The following is a 20,060-nucleotide window of genomic DNA, read 5'->3' as shown; positions in this document are numbered from 1 at the left end:
ATAGAGACCCTATTTTAAATGAGATATGCAATTTCGTGAAAACACAGTGGCCACGCAAGGACTTGTTGTCCGAGGGTATCCAACCATTTTTTCATGTCGCTCAAGAGTTATCTGTAGTCGAGGGGCTGTTATTTAGGGGTCTACCATTAGTGGTGCCTGGTGAGTTGCAGTCTAACATTTTAGAGATGGCTCATGAGGGTCACCCTGGAATGACATCTATGAAAAGGAGGATCAGAAGTGAGTTCTGGTGGCCAGGGATGGATAAGTGTATGGAGAGATATGTCAGGGACTGTGTGGAGTGTTGTTTAAGTGATAAGTCACAAAAGCATGTTACGTATGAGCGTCTTCCTGTTTCTAGACCTTCGCGAGTTTGGGAAAGTGTATCTTTGGACATTGCTGGTCCCATATCATTCAATAAGAACATGATGTATGCCATTATTTTAGTTGATCAATTATCTCAATGGCCTGAGGTAAAAATGGTTTCTAGTATAACGTCAGGCGTGGTGATCAAGTTTTTAAATGAAATATTCGAAAGAGAAAGTTTCCCTGAATCTATAACAACGGACAATGGTGTACAATTTGTATCTCAAGAAATGAAGGAGTTTTTGGGGCGCCATGGTATAAGACACAAACGTGTGTCAGTTTATTATCCCAAAAGTAATGGCATTGTAGAAAGATGGATCAGAGTGTTCAAGGAGGGTCTCCAATTAGCCTTACGTAATGGGAATGATTGCAAACAAACCATAAGTGAAATTCTGTGGTGTTACAGAAACACGCCAAGAAGCATGGGTGATCTTTCACCTTTTGAGAAGATGAGAGGGAGGAGGAGCGTCTCCAATATGAGTCAACCCTGGATGAGAATGCTTGATTCAAAAAAGGCTGTTGATTGTGATTGTTCTTCCCATAACAATTCTTCACTGTTTAGTGTCAATGATTGGGTGCGTGTTAAGAAGAGCAGATTAGTCAGGTCTGGGGAGTCGCGGTATTCAGATCCATTGTTAGTCAAGCGTGTAGGTCGTCAAGTTGTTGAGCTTTCTGATGGCAACGTATGGAATATGTCCAAAGTGGTGAAAATTCCCAAGTGGTTGTGGCCTATAGATACAGCCCCAGGGTCTAGTGTTCCTTCCAACTCAAGGTCCTTCAACAGTACTAGTAATTGGAGGAAGTTTGCTGTCTCATCATCTTTTCACAGTATCCCTGAAAATAAGTCCTCTAGCATTTCTGATTCTAGTACTGCTCAACGGGCACAGAGGAAAAGTCTTGCTCCCATGCGGTTTAAAGATTATCATCTTTATAAATAATCTGGTTTGTTTAACATGTAATGTGATTCATCGTATGTGATGCTTTTATTTATATTTTCTGTAATCACATTGCACTGTGTATGTTAATTCTTGTTCTTTCATTCACTGTTCAAAGTATTGCTTTGTTTCTCTTTACGAAGGGGGATGTGTGGTGTTGCTGTGTCATCCCTGGAATGAGGAACACTGCTGTGTTCCAGATTCCAGGGAAGGCAGTTAAGACCCAGGCTTACTCTGATGACAGACTTATATTTATTACTGAATAAATAACCAGTTTCTATCTACAAATCCTCGTTGTGGCATCATTACAAATATCTGATGCTTTCAGGTCTGGCGTGGGAGAGTATTGGAACAAGGCGTAAGAATTCCTTGGTTGATATTTTGATTTGGCTGTTCTTGGATTTGTCGGATGAGGGGTGATTTGATAGTCATCGCATGGGAGAGGCCTGTAACGATGAGTTTGAAAAGATGCCCTATTCATTGTAGTGTTATTGCTTTATAAATTATGCAGATGACCAATGAGAGTTTTATTTTCACGGGTACCCAGTGTAAGTAAATTAGGAGTGTGACTAAGTCAGATTTACTCACTCCAGTGATTGACTAGTTCTACTGCTTAATGAGCAGTTAATTTTGAGACAGGGGAGGGAGCCTAGCTTTCTGTGAGCTTCACGTGGTGGCATTCCTACCATCCCTTTTGGACAAGACCTGAGCTTCGACAACTTTATGGAAAGGTTCCAGAGCAATGGTTGGTTTTTTGGAGATGGTATAGTCTTCAGTTATCAACTTTGACATTGTGAGGAGTTATGTTCTGATTGCTATCAAATTCAAAGCTGAGAGAAACAGCAAATGGATCACATTTTTCTTTGTTCATGCAGTTTGCACTGCATTAATCATACTTGACTATTGGGAGTAGATATGCCTGATCACATTAGCTGGAATTGAGTCTTGTTGTGGTTAAGGTTAAGCAACAAAGTTGATGTTCAGTGTTCAAAGTTGGTGATGAAATTGTACTTGGGTCGCTCATTTGTAAAATTCTGCAGAATGTACTGATCAGTGCCGAAAGGAGTGTGCCTGTCAAAGACCAAGAGCAATCTCTCTCACACGCCCCACTGTGCAGTCTGCATGTTCTGTGTGGTAGCCTGCCCAGGCTTACCTTTTTTGAATGATTGCTGCTATTGGCTGTAATGTCTTACTATGTCTTGCTTTAACAAGCAACGTTCACCTGGCACTGCCCAGCATCCTGGGCACATGAAAGCATTGCTATACAAATTATTATTTTTCTAGGCTCGTCAAGACTGAGGTAAGATGGCCTCCCCTCCCTTAACACCGACTCCACCTAGATGGTACCCATGCATGGTTAGATGGTTAGACAAAAAGAACATATAAATACTCTTCTGGTTGTGGCGGTCTTTCAGCAAGCATCACCTACCTCTTAAATGAGCCATTTTAAACCCCATCTGATTCAAAGGCAATGCACCAGAATCCTAGAGATAGTATCTCATATCGTTTCCTGCCCTAGAAAAGGTTTGTGGTCCTCATTTATTCCACTATGAACTCCTTACCTTTCTGAATATGTGCTCATTGGCTCATTCATTGTGCTTGCTTCAGTTCTGTAATGGTGTCTAATTAGCTCATCTGCTTTATAGATATGTAGTCCTTAATTGGAACATTATCACCTAACTGATTATTCCTAAATTAGCTTGTTGCTCTTCTGGAGATGTACATGCTGATGCCAGACATAGACCCTAACTAGATATACACTTGCCTTGGTTACGACCCCAGGAGTTGGGTGGCCTCTTCTCTCATCCCCTCTTTCCATGATTTACAGCACTCCCTCCACTTCTAGTCTGATATGCCCTGACATCTTTAAAAGAAATTAGACGGATTTATTGATGCATATTTTGTGTGCATGCTCAATAATGTGAGGGCCTACTCTAGGCAGCTAAGGTAGTTTGAAATTTGTGTATGATCCTGAAGATTCCAACATTTTACATATGTTTATACATGGCGCAGGCAACAGATCGCTATTTATTAATGTCTTTTTGTAGAGTGAAATGCAAGTATGAAACAATAAGAATATATTCCAGTTTACACTTATAAGTCACTGCTAGCAAAGAAAAAGCTCAGATTTTAACTTTTCCATTTTATTCCACTGTATTCTTGAACGAAACTGCATTTGAAGTTTGATGTTTTGTTTCTCAACGCAAAGCACAAAAGAGCCTCCCTGAATGGATCACCTTGAGAGACAAAGCAATGATGTAGAGTGCACAGAGAGCTCTCATGGATTACCTCCATCCTATGAGGCAATACTGTTCTGTTTTGTTGTTAAAGTGGTGGTTGTTCGGGGAGTGGGTGGAGGAAAGAAGAGGGGTGGTGTCATTGTTGATGGACCACTCACCAGCCAGAATGCCTATGACCACTAAAGCATACCACTAATAAACATGCCAACAGTTGTTGATTAGGAGGTGGTAGTGTACTCTCCTAGTTCCTGTGAGTGGTGATCTGGATTTAAGGTAAGGAAACGTGTGTGCAGGGATCCTTAGCCTTGTGCCTGTTTTTCCTTTGCGTAAATCTGATCCTGCAGTGCCTACACCACAAGTTACACACATTGAATTTAAAAATCACAGTCTCTCCTCAGAAGCTGTGTGTATCCCTTTTAAAAGTTACGGTTTGGTCTCTTCCAAAGCACTATATTATTTCAACAAAAACATAAATAAAGTATGGTTGGATGTTATATCTACAATACCTCAAACCCTTTAAACGTTGTTTTTCTTTTCTTTTCTAGAAATGAAGAAAAGCCGTATCACAAGTAAGAAACCAAAGACAGTTGCCCCACAAGGAGTGGTGGAAAATGAAAGCGTGTTTGTGCAGCTGCTGAAGACTGCTGGAGTTACTCTTAAAGCCGGTGACCATCAGAATGAAATAGGTATGTGTGTGTCTTGATTGATCAACATATTTATCTCTAAACGAGAGTGCTAGGGCCACTCGAGTAGGAGAGTTTTATGTAAGAGGGGGTTTGACTGCAGCACACCTTCTTTAATATAGAGAAAAAAAAACCTTAATGTGCCAAGGTTTTACTAAAGATGCAGTCTAGGAATCTGAGGTTTAAACATTTATTTAACAATTCCAAACCGGGTTTCCTTTCTTTGTTTTACCTATATGTGTGAAAGTAAAATCCAGATTAAAGGTCAGTCTTCCCCATTGCAGAACAAATCGTAAAAATAGATTTGTCATTGCATGAATATGTTCAGCAAAGGCGTTAACTTGGATTAATCCAGGGATTTAACAATCTGTGATTTTAATGTTTAAACGTAAAAATATTTTTTCGTTACTTTTCTATCTAGCTTGGTAGTTCATTGCTGTTCCTACTTTGCTCCATCTAAGACTCCATCTCTATTTGCCTGTGGCTTTTTTCATTATTTAAGAGATTATTTCCTAGTGTCTCACCTTTGATGGCAGCCTATAAATTCAACTATGACATGCTCAGTGTTTCTGTAATATAGCAACATGTTCATCATGTAGTGGCGCAGCACAAGGTGAATAAGTGTCACCAAAAAAATCCTCGTTTACTAATTTCCATGCCTGAGGTCCGTTTGGGACACAGATATTACATTTCTTTCTCATCTGTGCCAGGCTATCTTTCTTCAGTTCATTTGCATCTACTAATTGATCCCTTCTTTAAATAACTGTGATTCTCTGCTCAGCACACAGATAGCTATATGTCCTGTATCTCACAATCTCTGTGCTTCTGTACACAGATGGATTGGCTACATGCTCTTTCCTATAGCTCACAATAACTCTTAAGACGCTGCATGGATTACACCCTCCAGACCCTTCCTTCTATGTCTAATAGCCTTACTCTAATATACCACCGAGAACTACTTGCAAATGGCCGGTTTATCCCAGTTATTCACAATTCAAAGCTCTCATCAGAGGCATTGGACAGTGTTGGTCTGTTGTTCTGAAACACCACTACTAGACTAATTTTGATATACCAAAATTCTCAGTTCTGAGGGATCTCAAATTGCAGAGCCTTACCACTCATTCGATCTGACCTCCATCACAATGCATAATCACGCCCTAGAACACACACATTCCGCTTTCTAGGTCTTGTGAAACATTTGTTTTCAGAGTACACCACATCAGCATTTTATTGTTTATATTTCCAGAGCCGTCAAACCATTCTTAAGATCAGAGAGTCCAAGAAGGGAGGCAGAGCACATTAAATGGTGATGTGAAATGTTTAGTGGAGCATATATGATGGCCTTTGAACACCCTCTCCTTTAGTACATCACCTACTCTTATCTCTCCTGTTGGCATGAACTAACCCCATATAATAGCTGTTATCTAATGGAAACTGGTCTACCACTCTGCCTATCTCTACAGATAGCTCAATATGGCTTCAACCATCTAGTCTCCAGAAAAATGGCTTTATAGATGATTTTATCCTATTGGAAGACAGCTGCAAGAAGATGCAGGCCTGCAAATTGGTTGAAAATATAGTGCTGTTGTGTTTCCTACAACACAAAGGTCTACACCAAGAAACCACAATAAAAAAATCGATTTGCACCGCTTAAAATCCAAACCAATAGTTTGTCCAGCCTTGATTACACTACCCTCAGAATAGGGTGAAGGAACACCTTCAAGTCAAAAACTCACCTAGCCCACAAAGAAACTATAGTTGTTACTATACCTGTGGTCCACTGCACATACTCTACATCTGTTTTAAATATCTGTGCATCACCAAGCCACACCCCAAAAGAGCTTTCTCAAACAGCCAACTCAATAACTAACTTCCCCATTACATAATAAGATCATGGAGAATGGGGTACACAACAGTTACTGAAGTCTAAAGACTCTTACAAAATCTCCAATTGGACTTTAGACCCACTTGAGGTATAGACTCCGTTCCAACTGATGTTTGTAAAGAAATCTTTACTACTTTGGAGGAGGATCTGCCTGGAGCTCTCATTCTCCCCGACTTCTCTGCAATCTGTGATTGCATATGCACAATTGGAAAGGAGTGTCTGGAACCAGAAGACTGGTTTAAATCATTCATCACAAACTAAAGCCACTTTCAGGAATTCCTCAAACAAATGCAGCCTTCTTAGTACCAGAGTGGTATAAATTGCTGTCAGTAGTGTTATATGTGTATATCTGTCCCATATTCTAGATTATAGAGCTGTGCTCTGCAGTTCCTGCAGTTAGGCCCACCTATGAGTGAGAGACGGCTCTGCAGTGCAAAACTACAATGGGTAGGGCAAATCCAGTATTAGATAAAGGGCAGTTTCCCGTCCCTCCACAGAAGTAAAAGGCAGGAGTTGCTAAAAGGCAGGAGGGCAGACAACACTCCAGGCTGCATTGAAATATCCCAACTCTACTAGCTATAGCAAAATTCTGTGTGTCTTATTTGTAACAGATGCATCCTCTGATCTCAAAGTAAATTTCATGTTCAGTAGAGCAAACTATCAAATGAACATGTAAAGAAAATTGTGCTCTCTTCCACAACCAGTTCCCTTCAGAGAATCTACACATTATCTAGTCCTCTTTAGGCTAGACCCCTTCAATATCATTATGTAGACCAACCTTAAGTGCAGGTCAAGGAACTTTATAGGGACCAAGCCATAACAGGAAAGGTATAGCTCCATCAGAAGATGGTATTAAATCAAAACTGACTAAAGGGAACAACATGCAGTCCCCTTTATCGTGACAGCGACCACCTCACCTTCAGCCACACCACCGAACTCCACTGGACCGACCACCACTACATCCACTTCTCCTTCGAGAAACACACCGCGCACAACCAACCGCAAAGGCTCCCACACAGCAGCTGGGACAAAGTGTCCGAAGACCAGCTCATCACCACACTCGCCCGACACCCGAGCCCTCCGACACCGATACAGCGGCCCACAACCTCAGACAATGGATCGACGACCGTGCCAACACCCTCGCCGCGATCAGAAAATCCTCAAACAGGCACACCCCGACACAAGAGCCATCTGGTTCAATGCCGACCTCCAGAACTCCAAGCACACAAGCCGAAGACTCGAGAAGCAGTGGCGCAATGAGCAGACACCAGACAACCACGCAGCCCTCCTGAACGCCACATGCAAGCACCACCAACTCATCCGATCCGCCAAAAGAACCTCCTTCAAGGAACGCATCGACAACAACGCACACAATAGCAAAGAGCTCTTCAACATCGTGAAAGAACTCGCCACCCCCAGCTCCAGCGACATCCCACTGTCACAAGAAATCTGCGACTCCCTGACCACCTTCTTTCACAGCAAGATCGCAGACATCCACAACAGCTTCGACTCCCAGACGCCGACGACAGATGCTGACACCCCCGGCTCAACACCCACAAAACACACCGACCCTCTGCTCTCCTGGCAAAATGTAAACGAAGAAGAAACCATCAAAATCATGAACACCATCCACTCTGGCTCACCGTCCGACCCCTGCCCCCATCACATCAAAGCAAGCTCCATAATCGCACTCAAACTCCCAAAGATCATCAACAGCTCCTTTGAGACCGCCACCTTCCTGGAGAGCTGGAAACACGCCAAGATCAACACCCTATTCAAGAAACCCAAGGCGGGCCCAAAGGACCTCAAGAACTTCCCGACCCATCTCCCTGCTCCCGTTCCCAGCGAAAGTCATCAAGAATGCCACCAACAGACAGCTGACCCACTTCCTGGAGGAGAACAACATCCTGGACTCCTCCCAATCCGGATTCCGTAGCAATCACAGCACCAAAACCGCCCTCATCGCCACCACCAACGACATCAGGACCCTGCTGGACAACGGCGACACCGCAGCCCTCATCCTCCTGGACATCTCGCCCGCCTTCGACGCCGTCTGCCACCACACCCTGCGCACCCGTCTCCACGACGCTGGGATCCGAGGCAAAACCCTGGACTGGATCACCTCTTTCTTCACTGGCAGAACCCAGAGAGTCCCCCTCCCCCTTTCCGATCCAATGCCTCCACGATCACCTGCGGCATGCCCCAAGGATCATCTCTCAGCCCGACCCTCTTCAACATCTACATGGCCCTGCTCGCCAACATCGTCCGAGCACACCATCTCAACATCATCTCTTACGCCGACGACACCCAGCTGATCCTCTCTCTCACCAAGGCCTCGGCCACCACTAAATCCAACCTCCACGAGGGAATGAAGGCGTTCGCAGACTGGATAAAGACTAGCCGACTGAAACTGAACTCAGACAAGACAGAGGTCCTCATCCTCAGCTCCACCCCCTCAGCATGGGACGACTCCTGGTGGCTGGCCGCGCTGGGAGCTGCCCCTACGCCCACCAACCACGCACGCAATCTAAGGTTCTGGATTCAACGCTCTCTATGACCCAGCAAGTCAATGCTGTCTCCTCCTCCTGCTTCAACACCCTCCGCATGCTCTGTAAGATCTACAGATGTATCCCCACCAAAACCAGAAGGACGGTCACAAGCACTCATCAGCAGCAGGATGGACTACTGTAATTCCCTCTGTGCGGGAACCTCGGCCACACTCCAGAAAAGGCTTCAACGCATGCACGCCTCATCCTCGGACTCCCTCGCCACAGCCACATCAACCCCCACCTAAGAGACCTGCAGTGGCTCGCGGGCAATAAGAGAATCACCTTCAAGCTCCTCACCCACGCGCACAAAGCGCTCCACGACGCCGGACCAGCCTACCTCAACGAACGACTGTCCTTCTACACCCCGAACCGACAGCTTTGCTCCACTGACCTCGGCCTCGCCACCGTCCCACGCATCCGCCAGACGACCACCGGCGGCAGATCATTTTCCCACCTCGCTGCCAAGACATGGAACACCCTCCCCGTCCACCTGCGCCAGACCCAGGACCTGCTGGCCTTCAGGAGACTCCTCAAGACCTGGTTGTTCGATCAGTAGCTGCTGCTCCCCCCCGTGCCTTGAGACCCTCACGGGTGACTAGTGCACTTTACAAATGATTGATTGATCCCTTGATACAAACACAATGCTCATCAATGAGACAAATGAAAGGGACTTCCCTTTGAAAATACACAGGGATCAGTAAACGCTAGAAGTAAAATGGAATCTTTTAATTCCTAAAAAACTATCAACCTATCCATACAATCCATTAATGAACATCCAGCTTGTGAGAAACCAAACGAAAACAGGTGTGGAATTATATGTGAAATAATATCTACTTGTCCAAGGAACAAAGTGTTTCAGAAATCTACTCCTCCAATAAAACAAACCCATTTTACTCCTTTGGTGCCAAGCAGTGAGGTACAAATTACATCAGCATTCTCATTATATTAGCACTCTATAGTAGTTTCTCTGACTACGCCAGAACTCCTATGATTTTAGGTTTTGATTTGTAGCCGGGCTGTGCTTATGCAGGAATTCTCATTTATTATTCTGGTCTCTGAACACATTAGGGATCTGTTTATGTCAATCTCTAAATATTAATAGGCTCCACATATACAGTGGATCGTTTATGTATGGGCACTGTAGATGCAAGCTTATTGAGTATTAAAGGGATATTAATATGCTAGTAGTTTAATTGTGCTGGGCGTCTGATTGCAGATCTACCCCCCTACCCCCCACTAAGGTCAGTCACACTGGGGTGGAGTAGTAAAACATTCAATGAAACATGGGCCTCTTAGCAATTTTCAAATGCATTCTTCACATATCATGATGCAATAAAGGATACAGTCGAGTGCAGACGGCGGAAGTTGCATAAAGGGCTCAGTAGGGCGTTGATTTCGGCATGTCTTGGTGCGGAACTAAACAGAGAGTCAAGATGGCACACATCCCTGTGTGCCATGCCCACAAACACACTGCCCTGGCATACCTCAGTCACCCCTGTGACCCTGCAGTACCCAGGGCCATTCCTGGGCACTGCAGTGTTGCCATTAAGAGTATATGGTGCTGGGAGGTTGTCATTACGAACTCCACAGCACCATAATGGCTATACTGAAGACTGAGAAGTTTGGTATCAAACTTCTCAGCACATTAAACCCACACTGATGCCAGTGTGGGATTTAATGTAAAAAGCACTACAGAGGGCATCTTAGAGATGCCCCCTAAAACCTAACCAACTCCCAGTGTCCTGACTGCGTGGCTATCGAGGCTGCCACCACCAGACATATTTCTGGACCCCTGGCTCGAGAGCTTGCTGCTCTCGGAGGCCTGAAACAAAGCACATCCTGGGACGAGGTGCCAAGCCTCCTCCCCCAGGATAGGCAGGGGAAGCCTCAAAGGCATGCCGCCTTTTGTGAGCTTCCCCAGGCCAATTGCTGTACTCAGCAACTGGCCCCCACCGGTTCTGACCCCCACTCTGGCGGGAAGACAGGCGGGAAACCCTAAGTGAGGAAAGGGGGTGTGCCAGCCTCTGCCAACCCCACCCCTCAGGTGGGAGAGGCGAGGTGAAGCATAACTCCGGGCTACTGCCATCTTGAGGATGGGGCGCCCTGCCCAATCAGAAATAGGCTCCTGTCCCCTCCCAGAGGAGAGGAGCAGGATAGGGGGTGTACTCACCCCAGGACAGGGTTCCATTGGTCCCTGCCCTTACCCTACCTGTAACACCCCTAAAGTTAGTATTTAGGGGCACCCTGAACCTTCCTTCCTCAGATCCCGAATCCGAAACATGAATAAGAACAAGAAAGAAGACCTGCTGTGCACCTGTTAACAAAAGGACGACACCAACTGACTTGGCCCCAGCCCTACAGGTCTGTTGATCCTTGAACCTGCTCCTGCTAAAACCCTGGCGACTCCTGCGACCAGCAACCTCGAAAACCACGGAGGACCTGTCTGCCTTGCTCATCTAAATACTGGGACTCCCACAAGCAGTGGTTCTGCTCAAACAAGCAACACCCCTGGTGCCAGCCAGGAACTGCGAATCCAGCACACTCTGCACCCGCCGAGCCCGGCCTGTGCCTTAGTGAACAAAGACCACGAGGACGTCCCCCCGGCGATTGTGACCACGAATCCAGTGCCCAAGGACCCTCCTCAACGCTCCTGACGACGCCTGCAGCCTCACAACAAGGGACCCCTCCAACCGCGACCAGCTGAGTGTAAGATTTCACAACGTCAAAAGACACCCCTGCTTCCTGTGCCCCACGGCCCCCTGTGCCCAACTCCTGGGTGTCTACCTATCCTCCAAGACCCAAAATTACCTCTCGAAGTGGTGGTCACACCTGAAGAATTTCCGTCCCAGAGCCTGCAGCCTTTGTTCAACTTCCAGCTTTTCCATTGAATAACATTGGGCGCCTGAAGGCCCAAAAGCACCCTGCACCTAGCCACCCGAGTGCCACTGGGAGTGCAGCATCTATCCTACTCTACTTCCCCACTTGCCCTGTGTAAGTGACCAGGCGCTCAGCTCCCACAGCCACGGGCCTGCCTGCTCGCAGCCACCAACTGAAGGCCCCCTATCCTCCATAGGATAACATTGGGCCTACTCTCTCTGCACCCGGCTGCCCCTGTGCCGCTGAGGGTGTAACAACTGTACTTACCTGACCCTGGGAGACCCCTGAGTCTACCCCCAGAACCTTGACTCTGCCAGTCGAGTACTTACCCAAAGACCGATAACTTGATTTTCTTCATAGGGTAACATTGGCTGGGTTTCACTCAGAAAATCTTCCAAGTGTCGATTTTTCAAATCACAAATATTCCTTAAAGATAGTCAGAGCATTAAAAACTAATTTAGTCACCTGCAAGCAGGAGAGATCCCAGTGCTGTACCTTTCAGCCCAGCACTGAACCTGAAAAGTAATTAATAACCGTGATTTACTGTTAACTCATTTTTCCTCCAAAGGAATACATTGCCTGGTTTTTACCAGAAATTCTTTTAAGTGTCGATTTTCAAAACTTAGAAATATTCCTTAAAAATCGCCTGTGTAACAAAAACGATTTCTTTCAACTGTTTACAGGAAATGGACCAGTTAGAAAAACATACGTACAGTGATTTTATTGCATTTACTTAAAAACTCCCATTGAGCTCAATGTTATTTTGTGTTTAAACTTGTGTTGTATATTGCAACAACTGTAACCATTGCATTTAAAAGTCAACTGCTATTTGAAAGTATTTAATTGCAACATCTCATTTTGAGGAAGTATTTATGATACCTACTGTGGTTCTAAGTGTGTGAGACCATTTGCTGACTGAGTGTGTACAACAACTGCTTTACACTGTCCTCTGATACTGCCTTACTGCTCGACCACGCTACCACTTTAGAGATTAAGGTTATATCTAACTTTAGCCTCAGCCAAACCTCTGGAGACTGTGGACTCTGTGCACACTGTACCTTACTTTGGTCCAGTATATACAGAGTCACTTTCTTACAATGATCTTCCGGAGTTGGGGTGCGATGATGGAGCTCGCTTTGTTGAAGATGTGGTGAGGGCAGGGATCAGATGGTGAGCCGGAGTGGATGGTGTACATGAAGGTGTAGAAGCTGGTACATAAAAGGCTATATTACTTGATAATTGGCCTGTAGATGAACTTGGGGCAGGCTTGGGCTTCAACGTTCTAAACTTCTCTCTCAATGTCATTGTTTTTGTTTGCATCAGCAGATATGCCCTGTGCTGGTCAGTCCATTACTGCCGGTATAAGTGTACAGGGAAACCATTTTAGAACATGAACTGGACTCTGCTGAAAATAAGTTTACCAGCTGCATGATGGCGTCCCTAAAAATTGGGATGTTTGGTAACAAACATCTTGCATTCACAAACCCACCCTGATTTCAGTGGTGGATTGGGGATTACATGCACACAGAGGTGCTCCCAGAAAACCTACCAACCTCTGGCGTGTTGGCTGACTGGTCTCTGCCAGCCTGCCATCCAAGACAGATTTCTGACCTTCCATGGTGAGGGCCTTTGCTCTCTGCAGGTCAGAAACAAAGCCTGCAGGAGGAACTACTGATTAGCACTACTGGACAGGCAAGCGCCACAGCAGCTCCTGCCTTTGAAATGAAAATCTGCCTCCCCTTGCAGGAGAGGAGGCCACACCCCTCCCCCCTTTGTCCAGAGCCCTTTGGCACCTGGACTAGTCAGAAATCTGCTAGTCAGGCTTGCCCGCCCCCCAGGCTAGTACCACTCCTAAGGTGGCCTAACCTGATATGGGAACAATGTTTCAGACGTTGCCGTCTTTGTGTTGGCACACTTGGGAACTCTGGGACAGGGTTATGGCCACTTTCCACAGTGGTCATATAGGGGTACAGTGACCCCAAGGGCCAGCATCCCATTGGCTACCACCCTTCATTCCCCTAAAGCCCCTACATTCAGTATTACTGGAAACACCTGGCACCAGGAAATCAAAACCTTCCCACCTAAAAGATGAAGAAGGACTTGAAGAGTCACATCCTGCAAGAACTGAAGACCCAGCAATTGACCCAATACCAACCCTGCTGGCCTGCCTGCTGACTTCAACAGTTGCACCGAAAGATGACTTGTCCTGCAGCTGCTGAGTCTCCAAAGCCGGGGAGACCTGCCAACACTTCACCCAGGAACCAAGACCTCCTGGGAAGTAGCAGACCTGCTTTCCTGCAACCAGGAGGCATCCAACTACTCCTGTGAGGACTTTGTGACCGCTGAAACCTGACACCTGAAAATACCACTGCATCCTTCACTCCTATCGCGAGTTGAAGTTCTCCAACTGTGTCATTGTGGTCTCCCAGCCCTCCAGAGACCGAGTCCTCTGTGGTTTAGCCCCCAGCAAACTCTCCGCCGCCGCCTGCAGCAGGCCCCCTCTACCGTGACTTCTCCCGATAAGGCAAACCTGATGCCTAAAGACACCTCTGTACCTGTCGCACCTGGGCTATGGAGAAGAGGACCAAAGGTGTTGCTACGTCCCTGAGCATCGCCAGGCCTGTGCGCCCCTGTTGGTTCAACCCGACTAACCTCCCAGTTGGAGCCTGCAGTCTCTTTATGCGAAGACCGATCCCTCTAGAGTAACATTGGGCACCCACCACTGTTTTGCACCCCTTCCCCCGGCTTCCCTAGTACAGCTGGTGGTATTCTGCCGGTGCTGTCTTGAAACTTACCCACCACTCACCTTAACTCCTAGACATTGGTCCCATAAGTCTCTGTACTGTACTTGAGTGCCGCATTGACTTTTTCTCCGATAGGATAAAATTGCAGCTTCTCAAAATTGCACTGTCAACGTATTTCTATTCAAAAACGCACTTACCTGAACGTATTGCTTCTGGTGCCTAAACATATATAAAGATACGTTATTTTTATAAATTGGTGTGCATCTCCTTATTGAGTCGTATGCATCATTTATTGACTAGTGTGTGTATTTTCATATGTCTTGCACTACTGTAATATAAGCCTAAGGCTGCTCGACCACACTACCCCCTAGAAGAGCCCCTTGGGATTGCTCGAGCAAGCCCCTTTCCAATTATAAGGGAACCCCTGGACCCTTTAGACAATATATCTCATTTTGATATATCATATAAAGAACCAGCTTTCTACACCTGGTCACTAAAAGCAGAAGACCGCCATAGATTTCAATAGAGTGGTCCTGATGCTGGGGGTTCAAGATGCTGAAAGATAGTTTTGGTAATGTGCGGTCAACGGGGGCCTTTCTGGGGTTATTCCTCGTGCACGGGTAAGGTGGGTTGACTTCGTTCACAGGGTTTGGAGTCCCTCAAAGCTCTCTTTGGGCCAGTGGAAGTCCAGCTGTTGCTACCGGTCATCAGTCACAGTGCGTCCAGCTGTGCCCTTTGGTAAGGACTGATGCCCATCTTTGGTGAGCAATCCTCACTCTGGGGACTCTCCCGAGTCTGGCAGACATGGGTGCAACGTTTGAGTCTGTGGGGGAGGTCTTCTTGGCTGCACATCAGTGGCAATTCCTTGCGAGTGTTTACTGACCGGCCAAAACAGGCAAATTCAGCTTTTATGGTCCTAGTGCTGGAACCAGGAAAAAAAAGGGGAGGGGGTCAGCTGACTGACCCTTGGAATCACAACTTCGGTCTGGGGCTCAGGAACAACTTTTCCTTGAGCCAGGCACCACATGCACATTCCTCTCTCTGCAAGCCCAAAGAGCAGCAGGTGCAGTCCAGAGGTTGGTGTAGCCTCTCCTGCAATGTCCAGGGGTCAGCCGTTCTTCTTCAGTCCTTTCTCCAGTCCAAATGTACTCTGAGGTTCAGGGTGCTAGGGGTGCCATATTTACGTCCAGAATGTGCACTAGGTGGATGATGAGATCACTAGCCAATGAGCTACCTGGAGCCCTTCTGCCCTATGAAGACTTCTGGCTATGTGTGGCATCTAACAATTCCAGAGTGCACTATTCTGTCCCCTCTCAAGATGTCTGAACCCTTTCTCGTATGTTAGGAGCTTGGTAGCCCACCCTAAAGGTACACACCCAGGGAAAAAACTGCTTGGCAGCTGGTTTCCTTTCTCTGTTTCCACCACTAGCCTGTCACCTGAACAAAGGGACAGCCCTGCATGAGTGTGATTGCAATGTGCCTACAAAAGGCTGCTTTCCCTTTTAAGGTTGTGTTTTATTTCCAACACCCTGTTTGACTTTCTGCAAGGGGCCTCCATTGTTCCTGAACCTGTGAGTAGTTCACACTACTCCCCAAGAGGGAAGAAGGCTGTGTGGTAGCCAGCAACTGCTAAAAGCACCATCAATTTGACAACAGAGTAGCTGCATTTTAAAAAGTTGCCTTTCTTTAGAGTGACATTAAATTTGACTTGGCCATCATTTCGGGTTTAATGCCACGATTAATTTGGTTCCTTGAATTACCCATTATAGTAGTCCCATTCAGAATTTGGTTGGATGGAGGTGTCAGCTTGCAATTCTGTAATAGACAATGGGGCTACTAACGTTTACAGTAAAAACGACGATTTGAAAATATTATTGTTAGGACATAATCGAGAATATATCCCGCTTAATAACATACAACTCCCTGCCTAAGGGCTCGATAGGTGTTCCATAGGAGAGACTTGTATATATTGGTTATGGAAGTGGTGGCTTTGCAAATGGTCTAAATGGTAAAGTCACACTAACAGTTTTAAAACTGATGTTCCAGACTCAATTAGAGCTGCAGCCCTGGGTGGATACTCTGATTTACGTGCCCTGGGTACCCTTGGTACCATATACTAGGGCCTTATAGGTAAGTCAGCTAATGCGAATTGGGGTTAGCCAATAAAACACACCTTTTGCAATGAGTTAGAACACTGGCACTGAGGTCTGATTAGCAGGCCTCAGTGCATATTGAGTCGAACAACTAGTAGTGCACATGGGGGCGAAAAGTGTGGGGGGGACATGCAAAAAGCCCGTGTTTTCATAGTGTGCCAGTGATCGGATCCCCAATGGCAGGGAAGGAAATAATATACCTAAAATATATAGTCAAATATATAGAAACAAAGCAAATGAAAGGTACAACTATGGGAAACCCATCCCTATTAATCGCAACACACTATCAAATATGCAGAAATACACATTTCAAAAGATTTCTAATATTCGAAGACCAGAATAGGATGACTTGGCGTACTTAACTAATAGCTGAGTTTAACTTATCTTCACACCCAGAAAAGAGGCTGTTACTTTCTGGTGACTGCTATATGTACACAAAGCTCATGTCCAATCGATGGTTGCAGTTCATCTCAGCCTGCAGTTTGTGACCCAGTGTTTGCTGGGAAGTGTAGTTTTTGTGTGATTTGTGGCTTCTTTAATAAAAGCAGCAAGTTAACATAGCAAAATATGAGCCTCCAGTCTTGTAATAAAATTAACTATATACCATATTGTGTCGCCTAAATCTATTTTTTGTGCCAAAACAAACGAAGTGGATTTTCTTGCCTGATTGGTGGTGCAGCCAAAGGTTTAAATATGGTGAATTGCATACGTGTGAATATCCAGTTTGTGAAGGTTTTGTGCAAGTTATTGCCTATAATTTCTAGTGCTATAATCTTAACCTAGTCGTTGCTCATAGCCGATGGTTTACAATGCACAATCTGTACAGGGTTCAACTGCTCCTTGATTCTGTATGAAGAGTAATTTGCTGGTGTTTGAGCTTTGACTTAATTGTTTAGTGCAGATTTGATTTACTTTCTTAGAGTTATAATTTCAGTTTTGACAATAGAAATGAATTGTTCTTTTATTTCCTTCTAATACATCTTCTCCTACATGTAGGACTCGATCAAGCGGTTTTCCAGAAGAAAATCTACCAAGCTTTGAGAAAACACCCTTCTTATCCCAATGTAGGTATTTATTTGAAAGAACTTCAAACTAGTCCATAAAGAATTGTACTTCTATTGTAAATATGATTATCATAAATGTAGTCAATAATGCTACTATTAAATAAATTGGGCATAATGTTAAAACAGTGTGGCACCACCATAAAAAATAGCAGTGTTTGGGGCCACTTCAATAAGGAGTCTTTCTTCAAACCAATATCAGTTTAGGATTTTTAGCATCAGCCTGATGATGTAGCCACATGATGCAGCTAGTGCACTCGGAGGATGTACTGCTGAACCTATTCATGTCAAAGCCTACTTCCCCTTACCATACTAGGAAACATTATAGCTTGTAGACCAAAGCCCATCTGCAGCCAGTGCACAGTAATTGACAGTCATAGCCGGGGGTGTAGCAATATAAAGCCTTATTATGGTAGTTCTTATAAGAGATAAGTTACATTCACTTTATAAAGCATTAACAGTGATTATATGACCGATAAACTGCATGCGGAATAAATCTGTTTGAATGATGATGGTTATCAGGCAAGCTCACTAAAATTTGAATGTGAAATTTTGCTGTATTACATATGATCCTGTGCTCTGTTTCTGCAGGTAGATTAGCCTCGTCTTTATATTTTCCATCCTGTGTGTTCCCGTGGATTAGAGTTTAAGGCGCTGCAGCGTATGACTCCTGTCCTTACTCGCTCTGTCCTGTTCACTCATTTTTGCTGTGCTGCTTGATTGTGTTTGTGCATGCACATGTGACGTGAGTACTTTATTCTCTCAGGATGCTTCTCTCCTCTTGCATGGCTCTAATGCTCTCCAAGGCCTTAGTTATTGCCCAGTTTCCTTCCCTCCACAGGCTTCCAATACCCCCTCCATGTTCAGACATGATCGCTTCCCGGTCTTTCCTCTCCAGCTCCAAAGGCCAGGCGAGCATGGCTGACTACCTGGCTAAATCTGGCTGCTAGTATTGTAGATGGCGAGTCGTAGCTCTGGGTGGGGTGATTGGTTCTGGTAGTGGGCACAATGTAACCGGAGCGTAGCTGGATAGGGTGTCCAGCATGAATAAGAGTGCGCCGATTGTGGTGGAAGGTCAGAAGAAATAGTCCTTGAAAAACGCCCACAGTTGATGTTTAGTTATCTCTTCATGTACTGGATCTGAGAAGAATTGTCACGGTATTATTTGTGGTGTGAGGGTGATTGAAAGTGACCGATATATGTAGAAGGTGGTTGGCGCAGTGCGGACTGTGGTCCTGGGTGTTGATTTACCTCGTAAGTTCAACTGTGTTGCTGAACGTAATAGATCTGATAATTTGCCTGTAATGCGGATTCGATGCCTTCATGTGTAGGCACAAGCTGATTTACAATCTGGATTAAACAAAATAGCAGTGTACAACAAGATTTATATAAGTGCAAAAATGAACAGAAGAAAGGGGAAGCGATTTCAGACTATGCAACCAATAGTTCCAAATGTATCTATCAAATGGATGGGCATATAAATCCTCACAAGGTTTTGTAATAGTTAAATAGCCTTGTATTATGTTGGTTAACCCTAGATTCTGCGACAAGTATATTTTTCAGTTTCCACACCAATTATATTCAAGCCTGAGGTGTCATCAGTTCTCTAAACATCCAATCATATTGACTAAATGAGAGGCAGCAATCTCTTGGTTTCTGGATCACTAATCTTTGGGCCCCGGGGAATATGACTCCAAATTCCATGTCTGCACTGTTAAAGACATTCATTAAATGTGACAACACACTTAACAGAGTCATAGCATGTAATCAGTGTAGCTTATAATCAATTTCTAGATGAGTAGCTCTCCGACTACCATACCACTATAGAAAAGATAACAAACTCCTAACCACTGCTCATCGTTGATTGCCACCATTCTTCTCTGTGTTTAACTAACCTGTTCTAGTCTCATCTACATTTTTTTTCCTTGAGGGAAGCACTGAGGCTGGCCAGTACATCACCAGCACCACTGAATAAAACTGATTCCCAAGGACGTTTCCTATTTTATTTTTAGAGTTCCCTCCCTCCACATTTGTCTACTTCTGCTTACATTATATGAATTCAAAGTGAATCTTAGAATTGTTCATACAAATCCTCCGCTTTATATGTGAAATACGAAAAACAAGCTCTCCAGTTTACTGTTAACTGCTTATTTATAATATATTCAAGGCCATTGGAAAAACATAATGATGCAGCTGTAGTACTCTGCATGTGAATGTTCAACAAGCGCATATAATCCACCTTATGCTGGCTAATCTGCAGATATTACCAAAAATAGTTTCTAGCTCTAAACAATCAAATGTTATTACATTTGCTGCACATGGGTGAAGTTGGTATCATGCCTGACATCTTGCGAAAGTTAACTGGACACCTTCAATACTTGATTGCTATAATTAAGCATTTGAAAAGATGACCATGTTTCCTGGATATTGTAAGCACCCCTGTGTACTGGAGGAAGTGTTTTTGTCTGCAGAAGGAAGCGAACGTTAAATGCTTATTTGCAAATCAGACATGGTGAAAAGAATCATTCCTTCTTTGTTATGATTGTTTTGTGTCATTAGTCATATACATT

At 44.9% G+C, this 20,060-nt stretch overlaps 1 protein-coding gene across 1 annotated transcript in view; it reads left to right on the top strand.

The window, feature by feature from the left end:
• Window positions 1–20,060, top strand: part of FANCD2 (FA complementation group D2) — a 909,275-nt gene that overhangs the window by 26,567 nt on the left and 862,648 nt on the right. Inside the window, exons 3-4 of the mRNA XM_078661284.1 lie at window positions 4,084–4,224; window positions 17,426–17,493. Coding sequence (XP_078517410.1) covers window positions 4,084–4,224; window positions 17,426–17,493 — 209 coding nt within the window. The remainder of the gene's footprint in view (window positions 1–4,083; window positions 4,225–17,425; window positions 17,494–20,060) is intronic.

This window comes from Lissotriton helveticus, chromosome 9 (genome assembly GCF_964261635.1).
Source record: "Lissotriton helveticus chromosome 9, aLisHel1.1, whole genome shotgun sequence".
Classification (NCBI taxonomy): domain Eukaryota; kingdom Metazoa; phylum Chordata; class Amphibia; order Caudata; family Salamandridae; genus Lissotriton; species Lissotriton helveticus.
This window is presented reverse-complemented; position numbering and strand designations above follow the sequence as displayed.